This window comes from Montipora foliosa, chromosome 2 (assembly GCF_036669935.1).
Source record: "Montipora foliosa isolate CH-2021 chromosome 2, ASM3666993v2, whole genome shotgun sequence".
In the NCBI taxonomy this organism is placed as follows: domain Eukaryota; kingdom Metazoa; phylum Cnidaria; class Anthozoa; order Scleractinia; family Acroporidae; genus Montipora; species Montipora foliosa.
In genome coordinates this window covers 35,405,343-35,415,342 of record NC_090870.1, presented here as the reverse complement: position 1 = coordinate 35,415,342, position 10,000 = coordinate 35,405,343, and the positions used below count along the sequence as shown (strand labels likewise).

At 39.9% G+C, this 10,000-nt stretch overlaps 1 protein-coding gene across 2 annotated transcripts in view; it reads right to left on the bottom strand.

Annotated features, from left to right (window-relative positions):
- Positions 1-10,000, bottom strand: part of LOC137992947 (E3 ubiquitin-protein ligase rnf213-alpha-like) — a 169,681-nt gene that overhangs the window by 45,700 nt on the left and 113,981 nt on the right. For both annotated transcript variants that reach the window (XM_068838545.1, XM_068838544.1), the window contains exons 44-54: positions 8,909-9,042; positions 8,310-8,405; positions 7,461-7,655; positions 7,217-7,377; positions 6,863-7,085; positions 3,541-3,899; positions 3,084-3,242; positions 2,820-2,976; positions 2,098-2,171; positions 1,696-1,831; positions 1,478-1,585 (exon numbers count right to left, since the gene is read on the bottom strand). In XM_068838545.1, the coding sequence (XP_068694646.1) occupies positions 1,478-1,585; positions 1,696-1,831; positions 2,098-2,171; positions 2,820-2,976; positions 3,084-3,242; positions 3,541-3,899; positions 6,863-7,085; positions 7,217-7,377; positions 7,461-7,655; positions 8,310-8,405; positions 8,909-9,042 (1,802 nt within the window). The remainder of the gene's footprint in view (positions 1-1,477; positions 1,586-1,695; positions 1,832-2,097; positions 2,172-2,819; positions 2,977-3,083; positions 3,243-3,540; positions 3,900-6,862; positions 7,086-7,216; positions 7,378-7,460; positions 7,656-8,309; positions 8,406-8,908; positions 9,043-10,000) is intronic.

The following is a 10,000-nucleotide window of genomic DNA, read 5'->3' as shown; positions in this document are numbered from 1 at the left end:
AATAATTATGCTTCTGCATAAAGTACAAAATTAATCGTCATTAGGGTGTACAGTTTAAAGTGATCAAACAGATCAAACACTCTGAGCTGACAGCAGTAAACAAACAAGCCTTGCAAACAATAACTAACAACTTTAATCAACAACTAAAACTGAAATTACATGCACAGTAATCTCTTTCAAAACATTTTCCGTTTGACTGACAATCTTCACTCCCTCTCTCTTCAGTTCAGAACAACAGCAAAAATCTTTACTAATCAAAAAGTCAACCCAAAGCGCTGTAAATTCGCTTACTCGACTGCAATTTCACAGCAGTCAAACAAACCAGCTCACAACTTTACATACATTTCACACAAAAAGCCTATAAATATGATATTTGAAATATGTCAGAATCTCTTTCAACACGGAATTGCAAACATTTCCAGGCCTTCTTCCTTTTTTAGCTAGTTTTACAATATAAGTGAGGCAGCGAAGCATATAAGCTGATTATTAAAGAAAGAATACATTAAGCTTACCTGAAAGCTAACCGTTGTAAATAAGTGTTACGTCTCACGCTCTATTTCTCTCAGCTTTAGGTTGATTTTCATTGAAATTTTCTCTTGTTCTCCTTCCATGGCTTCTCTCGAGGATTTCTTCGCTTAAATCTCTCAAATTTCGTCGCCTCTTCTCTCGTGCTCTTTCCTGATTTTTATCCCATTGCTTGTCACTAAAATGATTTCCCGCCAGAAAAACGCAGGCTGCCAAATGCAACGCTGTCACGCGATTTCCCGCCAAGGAAAATTGCCCGAACACTCCCGTCCCAGAGAGTATCCTGCATCCCCACCTCCACCCCGACACTCTGTACGGGCGGACGGACGGACGTGACGTCATAACCAAATTTTCTCGCATGGATAGATTTCCCAAAAATTCTTACTCATGGTGCTCCGCTGGCGCGTTCCGCGCGCCTGCGCTCCCCTTAAGACAGTGTTCTACGTGCTCTACACTTTCTACCTATCAGATGTTTGTTCAATTGTTACCCTCTCGTTTAGCTACGGCAAAATGTACCCTGAGCTGATGAAATAACGCGCATGATTAATATCAGTACAGGCATCAATGGGGTAAGATTAGCCCATTATATCTCTTAAGTAAGCACGGTGACTTATCTTTGTTATTGTAGTTCTCAAAACAAGGATTAGTAGGGAACCTTCAGGGGAAGTTTCAAGAAAATCGTTCAACAAATTTTGTTATGAGAAATCACCTTAACTGGGATTGACATGCCTTCAACTTTATGCAAGGATATTGTCGTCGTACCACACGTGTTCATCAAAGCACTGAAACAGAATCTCCTTAAATTGCTTGCTTCCAAAATAAAGTGCATTTTGTAAATTGCAGTGCAAGCGCCGTGAGCACCAAATGGACACTAACTTGATCAGAGACACTAATTTGTATTGCAATTCTGTAATTACTCTTCTACTCACTGAGATTCTCAAGAGATTCTCACCTGATTCAGGGCATCATAAAGACTTTCGTAGAGGCTTTCGAGGTTCAATAAAATCACTGTTCGACCCGTCTCCATGCACACTTTGATTCGATTTATGTCCCGGCAGACCTAAAATATTGATGGAAGAGGAAAAGGCTAGTACGTCTATTTTTGCTCTCCTGAATATTCAATCAATTAAAATACCGAAAGCACTTCTCATTTCTTAGTTGTGCCGGCACCTGTGTGTATTCCTGATCTTTTGGGAAACTGCTTCCAAAAATAACAATAGGTTCATCTCCTTTCTTGTGCAATTCCTGCTGGACAATTGGCAAGGCAGCGTAATTCTCTGTCAGCACCAACAAGTATCGGCTTTCCCTGTTAAAATCGACGCAGAAAAAGATATTAATGCGCCACAGAGTCACTGTAATTCCTGACCGTAAAAAAAAAAAACCAAAAAAACAAAAAATCGGTTTCCAACTGAATGTAAGGGTAATTTAACTGCCTGACAATCCCTTTCAATAAGGACAGCATTACTAGTCTTATGGCCACACAAATACCCCATAGGTAGCAGTTGCTTGGCAAATAACTTTTCTAAGAAAGAGGCACACGATTGAAATTAATAATTTTACACTGAATCTTACCCACTGGAAATCTGACGATCGAGACTAGCTTTGATCAAGTTCACTGCAGAGAACGCATCGTGATCTTTCCTCCTCTACAAAACAGGGCAATTACCTCACGTCATGATTTTCCAAAGACCTTATCTTTCTTTTACTGATATAAAAACAATACCCTCTAAGAAACACACGTTTTTAATGAGGGCTAGACTTTAATCCTTCGAGACAACTTAACCCTTCTCTGCTTTTCAACACACGTTATTAAAGGTGCATGTACATCGATTTTACTTAAATGGTTCGAGACAATACAACTCATTTCTGAATGTCTAAGCAGCCAGGCAACAGGGAAATGGCACGATAGAGTAGGAGCGTTGGGACCGGACAATGATGAGAGCACTTGCCTTCCAACAATGTTGCCTGGGTACCATTATTGGATTTTAATGTCATATGTTGGCTGAGTTTGCTGCTTCCCTACTCTGCTCAAAGAGGTTTAAATCCCAGTGCTATGATTTCATATGATTTTACAGTCTCCCCAATTACTTGTGTGCAGTTAGATACGCTTAAGAATTTCATGCAGAGAATGAGGATAATACTGACGGGTTAAGTATTTGGAACTAGACGGAATTTACAGTTAAAACGTGCCAGACATCCCTTGCCCTCATTTCCCTGTCCCCTTGGGGGATGGCTGCCTGCAGGGATTTTGTCCGTTTGGGTTGAAGTAAAAATTGAGTAACTGAGATTCATACAGTTTGTCTCCTTTCTTGTGGAAATTGCTTCTTGAAGATTTTCACGGGGTCAATCTCATCCAATCCCCCGAAGTTTCGCCTGATGGCGTGTTCGATATCCTTCCACCCAGGTTCATGGCCAAGGTCTTCCGCCATTTTGTAGACCATCTTCACTAAGCTAATGGACGAAAATGCAAAAAAAAAAAATCCTCAAAGGCTGGTTCAAAAGAGAAAAGCAATTGAAAGGACATCGCTGGACACCATAACAATTTCATGCACTTCTACCTGTAGAAATCTCGCAGCCCAAAGAACTCATCCTTTTTAGACTCGCGAAGAGCTTCAGACTTCCTCTGTCTTTCATAAAGCTTTTCGTAGCCCTGGGCAAGTGAATCCATCAACGGTTCAACAAAGCTCTGAACCCGTTTGTCTGTTGAACAAATGCCCCTGACAAAAAAAAAATGGATGAAAAATTTTAATTGGATCATTTAGTTTGACAGTTCATTTTTCTACACAAAAGATTCTGCATACATCTGACCTTGACTGGTTATAAGATAAATTGTGTCACTATGTTCATCACAAGATATGAGCAACAAGGCGGTGTTGCACCACAGCACATATTCGATCCTTACTTAAGACTCTTATTTCAAACACCTTTTAGATATAAGAGGATACCCAAGTCCCGCAAGGCCATATTATTAGAACTGGAAGAAGACCAAGTGAAAACAAGGCAGAGTTAACTTACATTGCACTGTCAACCAGTTCGTCTGTATCTGGTATGCCACGTGAGAGCATAATGCCTCGGTTCATTTTTGCAGGATCAAGAGCCCAGTTTGATATTCCTATAAAGGCTACTCTTTCGGTCTTTTGCTCTTCCACCTCTATAATGTCATCGGTTGCGCTTACACCGTCCTCAAGAAGTGGATGAAGAGTTTTCAATGGCATCAAAGGAGAGTCTTCTGCTAGACCAACCTCGTCTAATACCACAACTGAAACGAATTTGTCCGGATTGTTGGCTTTTTGAAGTTGGCTGCATTGCCGAAAGGTTGCTTTGATTCCTTCTGCTGTCGAGAGGGGGCTGCATTGGTACGATACCATATGAACCTGCAAGTTTCAGATAAATTCAGATGACAGGATCAAAAAAGAGCCAATTCGAAAAGAGAATGCAAAGCCCATGAAAAAGTAAAACGACACAAAACAAAAATCAAAGAAAAATCAGTAAGCTAAAAACAAACTAAATAAGCTAGCTCTATCACGGCGTTACGTGAGGTCAAAACGCAAACAACTTAAAGCTAAGACACTTCGAAATTATGAAATGACCTTCTTGTTTTCCTAGCGGGTAAACACACAATTGTCAAAGACTGAAATTGTACGGTTGAAGACCTGAAAGCGAGAGGAACATTTCTGTGAATGTAATTTAAAGCCCATCCTCCATACTCCTTTCATAGTTACTACAGAAAGAAAACGTCATCCCTATAATTGTTATTAGCGATTTTAAGAAAGAGAACAATGTGACGACTAGAGAGAATTATACATGAAAGGACGCAATCATTCTAAACAATTCAAGCACCTGTCAATTGGAATTTCTGAAGCTTCCTCTCTCACACATGCAAATCTTTCACATATTACAATACAATACAATACAATACAATACAATACAATACAACACAACACAATACAATACAATACAATACAATTCACGCTCTTGAGTGCATCATGGGTAATCAGGGCAAGATGGAAGTTCAAAACGATGAAAAGTATTCATGATGTCATTTTGGGTTTTTTGTTTGCAAAACAGAAGGTGCGACAGAATAACTTTGGAGGGATGTTTTGGTGTATAGTATCGCTGAGTATTTTTACGAGTTGTGCTGTATTTTGACGAGCCCGCTAGGGCGAGTCAACATACAAACAACGAATGAATTGTAAACAACCGACGACGTGTGACTGATCGCGGGGCAACGTCAGCATCTAAACAAGTCAAATCGGTTCTCTACTGTACAATAACTGTACAATATCGTGGAATATTTGTACTCGTTTCGTGCGTTTTCTGTACAATAACGAAAGCAGTTGGATAATAAAATACAATACAACACATACAATACATACTTAGTTGACTACTCCCCATAGGGGCTGCTCAGGGCCAATGAAACACAAACCAAGAAACGACCGACAGAACAACAAGAACAACAACTGTTAAGAATTCCAACTGGCCGGAGGCAATTCACTTGATTTATACACGAAAGGACGCAATCATTTTAAGCAATTTGAGCAAGGCAAGCGGTTTAGGCATTTCTCGCGCTCTGATTGGTTTGCTCAATCTCGGTTATCAGCTCATATATATAGTTTGGAAAGCGAAATTTCTCTCTGGATGAAGCAAAAAAAAACCTTATTGTGGAAAGTTTGGATCAATTCCAACGTTTACAAGTACGCGAAAAGGCAAGAAATAATTTTGTGATGAGCCTGCGTCTGTTTGACCACAAGCAAGAGATTATGAAGGCAAGAGAGTGAATCCCCCATATAGGCTTTCTACCAAAGGCAATCCCTATTAATTTATTTTTAGACATAGTACCCAGTTCTTCCATGGATGTTACTCGCGCGTTGCGTGGATGTTTTCGAGGAGGATTTGTTTGTGTTTCATTTCCTCTCGTTTCAAAACGAAGGAAAACCTCCAGCGATGTGAGGATGTCTTCTTTGATATTTTAATTACAAGCAAAGGAGCTTCGGCTCTCGCTATGTTTTAATACATTTCGAAACTTTAATAGGAGTTTAAATAATAGACAGATTTTCCTTGCACAAACAATAACAACTGAATGAACGGCAGAGAAATGAGTAGAAGTACACATAGACGCTCGCCACCAAGGCAGCAAAAAGCAGTTTAAGGGACAATGGCAACAACGCGGAGTCAACGCCGATTAAAAAATAATCCGCGATCATGACCTCCCTCCCTACTTATCACCTTGAAAAAATACGCCTGATAGCAGGTTAATTAAAAAACGACTTAGATTCATTCAGAAATACCCCAGACAGAATATGAGAGACAGCGTCTAAATTCAAAAAAAAATTCTAAAAATTGGCCGTCGTAGCTCACTTTTTTCGAATATACAGAATGTGGTCATTTCACGTTGTTGTTTTGTAAAGAAGGGGAAAGAGGTGAACAAAGAATTATAACCCACGCTTACACAGCCATTGTACTCGTTGCCGTTGAGGTTTACTTATTAAATTCCCTAAAACCGGATAAACGATAAAATAATGAACAGCCAAAGAGCCAAAAAGACAGCTGAAAATGCAGAAAACATATCTGCTACGAAGCATATTCTAAAAATCAAAACATATAAACGACTTTTCACCAAATTTCCCGCCATTTCTCTCAGGTAGTTGCGAGAAAGACGCTTGGGCAGTCCACGCATCGCGCGTGTAACATACTCGGAATAACTGTGCACCATGTCTAAAAATTACCTTGGGTAAAAGGCCTATATGGGGGATTCACTCTCTTACCTTGTTAATCTCTTGCCGCAAGGTATTACACATCATCGCATCTTCATCAAGTTTCTTCGATTTCGCTCGGATTTTCTCGCTTTTTTCGCCGCTCGTATTTCGCACTTCCAAACTTTTGGGGTTCAAGGAATTTAATAATACAATTATTCCATTCGTGCTTGTTGGATATGAGACTGGTTATAGCCAACTCGGCGCTACGCGTCTCGTTGGCTATTTACCATCTCATATCCAACGCGCGATCATGGAATAATTGTTAAGTAACGTCGACCACACATTCACAAATCCCTCTCTTGGTCATCAAAATGTGACACTAGCTAGTTCCTGCAGGAAATGTGGTTATCATGGGAAAATAAGGTCAGAAAATACAAACGTATTCCTTCCTTTCCTTCCTTTCCTTCCTACAGTTCTCTTAATCCAGCGCAATTTTAACTCAATATCCTAAGTAGGGAGTGCAAATTGCATAAGAGGGGACTGGGGGCAAGTCGGAGCTTGCCTGATAGTCATTCGAAGCAGAATGGAGGGGTTTTGCAAAGTATTTTGACTGCAAAGTAAAAGATCCATCCCACATTTACCTGCTTAAAAGTCTTGAAGAGATCGGATCTTGAGGCATCTCCTTCCATATTTGCAGCCACAACAGTCTTGGCCAGAGATTTGGAACTACCTGGCTTACCAACCACGAACAGTGGAATCCTCAGCTCAATGCATACCACCATCATGAATACATTTTCGCTTAAGGCTGTGTTGCGTGCAATATTTTGACCTAATTTCAGAACATTCAATACCGCTTTCTGGCATCTAACAAAACATAAGTTAAAGACAGAGTTACTCATAAGACTCGACAGCTTACAAGGCTGGCGGATTATATGAAATTTAGCGACGTAGCGGAAGAAGCTGTGCTACTGTCCATAAAAATCTTCTAGAAGTACCTTGTAATTTCGTGCTGGATGCGCCTGTGTCCACCAGGAAGCAAACAAGGGTGAGAAAAACTTGGAGCTATAGCACGACGAAACGGTTCCCTGTCTTGAAGTCTTGCTTGGTAGCACACTCCCAGAGAAAGTACAAGGGCACGTGTGACATCATCAATAGGCTAAAAAAGGTGAAACTCTACGATTAAATCAATACAGACAGAAAAACATAAAACGCAGAACCAAAGAGGAATTTTTCACTCACCTGATCCAACTGATCTCCTTCTGTTTCAGCCCGTTCGTCCTCAACGGCATCATCATCCTCATCGTCACTTTCCACATCCATGCCCACGGGTGCTTCATTCACCAGGGGGTTAAGAACATTACGGTGGTTGTAGAACCACACCATTACCTTCATCGCACGTTCAACATCACGAAGGCTAACGAAGCTGCACTCATCCTTAGGATAAAAAAAATAATGGTGGCTACATTTTAGCAAGGAGAATCATGTTCCTTGTTTTCAAGAAGGGACTTTGTTTGGAGATTTCTTGAGACAAAGGTGTAACGCCGTCATTTAGAATGATAGACAAACTGTCTTAAAGTGAGAAAGGCAAGTAAAAAATTAAGTGCAAAGTTCTGGTTAAAAGATAATTCTTGAAATTATTACTTGACAACAACGTTACAAGAGGTAATGACCCGAACTGAAAAGCTCATAAAAGAAAGCAACCAAAATCGAAATTGTAACTAAGGCCGATCACAAAACACAATGAACATCATGTGGCCAAATTACGATTTGCAGGTAATACATGCTGGCCATTCTTAGCGCGGGCAATGTGTGTGAATCAGTCACAATACCTGGGTTTTGCATAAAGTTGGCTGTGAAAGTTGCATAGGATTTTTCAGCAAATGATAATCACAAAGCCTAACATCACAGTGGAATCCTTTGCAACGACGTCACAAGCTTGTAGGGGGAACATTGAAAAGGCAGAAGTAGGTTAAAGTTTTGTTCAGACCTCTGCCCTGAACATGAATTTTGCGGAATCCCATAAAGAAGCTGAACAACTCTATCTCGGTGAAATTTCAGCGTTTTTTTTAAACATTGACGCCAACCTACCGTTTGTTCTCTCATGTAACGCTGTGAAGCGGTAAGAATTTCTGTTAGAGCCTTCACCAATTGCAGGTCACCTGGAATTTGATTTTCTTGAAGAACCTGGATAAAAGGAAGTGGAGACAAAGGTAGTCACGGTTTTAATTATGCCTGGGTACTTAAGAATGCGTACATCAAATTAGATTTCGGATGTCCTAAGAATAACATGATCATTGGATACGAAGTCTTTTTACTTACACAAGAACCATCAAAATTCTCATTTTAATTGAATTCTTGTATACTGAAATGGAACAAGGATGTACTTTGCCAAAACAATTTGTATGTCTACTAATCAGTGTGCGGCACTAAAGAAGAACAATTTAAGAAATAAACAAATTAAGGAAATGCACGTAGGCGAGGAGATCCAAAAGAATCTAGAACGCTCATGACGAATTTAGAACTTAAGGCTACACGTTGGTTAACACAGAGTAAAACACTAAGGTAGGAAAGACTAAATTTTGCGATGTCGTCTTATTTATAACGATATACGTTTATTGCAGTACTTTTTTCTAAGGAACTTTAGGGCATCAAGTCCTACAGGGAAACTTTGCAAGAATTTAACTTACAAATCTGTTGACAATTTGACTCGTGTATAACTTTTCAATTTCGGGTTTCAGTTGACCAAAGTCCCAGACAAGAGGACGCATGCTCTCTGGCAGAGAATGTACTCTGTAAACAAGATGACGAAGAGGAATGCGACCTAAAAGAATAATATCATCGCAGTGGCACAGAGAGAGTGAACAAATAAGCTGCATGATTCACACATAACAAAAAAAAGACGTTTAATTTTTGGGTTTGTTGGTCAGTAAAATAGATCGTATTGTCCCGTAGCTGTCCTGAAATCAAACGTGGACTTACACAAAGGCCACAGGAAATACCACCCAACACCCCCAACACTCAGCCTATCCACTCTAGCGTTGGTTCTATCAATGTAAGATTTGGTAACGTCGGAACTACACAATTTTATGACAGCATCACTTGATTTCAACTACCAAGGTTTTTTGCTCATAGTCAAGCTATGTCACCCGTGACCATTATCCACAAGACTGAAATGAACATGCGAATTCCTCTTTGGAATGGAATCTTGAAGATTTTAAGTTGCTACGAAAAATGCACAATAACTGAACAATAATTCATCAAACGCTTGAAATAGCTATCGCTTTTCAAACACCGTTTATTTTATAATAAAACGAAAGTTCATAGCTTACTATTTTTATATATCAGGGAAATATTCCACAGGAACTCAGAATCTCGAGAGCAAAGTTCAAAACTGGCAGGCACATTTAAATACCCGGTTCAAATTTCAAAACAACTGGGCACGCGTGACATAGCTTGACTGTAATAATTCAAATTTTGTAAATCAAGTAGGAGGGTTTAAATGACAGATTATCACACTATCAAGCAGACGAAAACAAGACTTTCAGGATTCTGGTAGTTGCAGTCAAATGGCGACATCCTGGAAATGTCTACTTTGTCCCATAAACTGGCAGCCTACTTTCTCCCTCCAGATGTCAGTTGTTCAAACGATGGATGGCGCTATCCGCCGGATAAGCCACTATCCAGTGGATATACATTAGCAAGACCAATTGCGCTACCCAATAGACAGTGATTTATCTGATGGATAACGTTATCCACCTTTTGAACAACTGGGGCCAGGT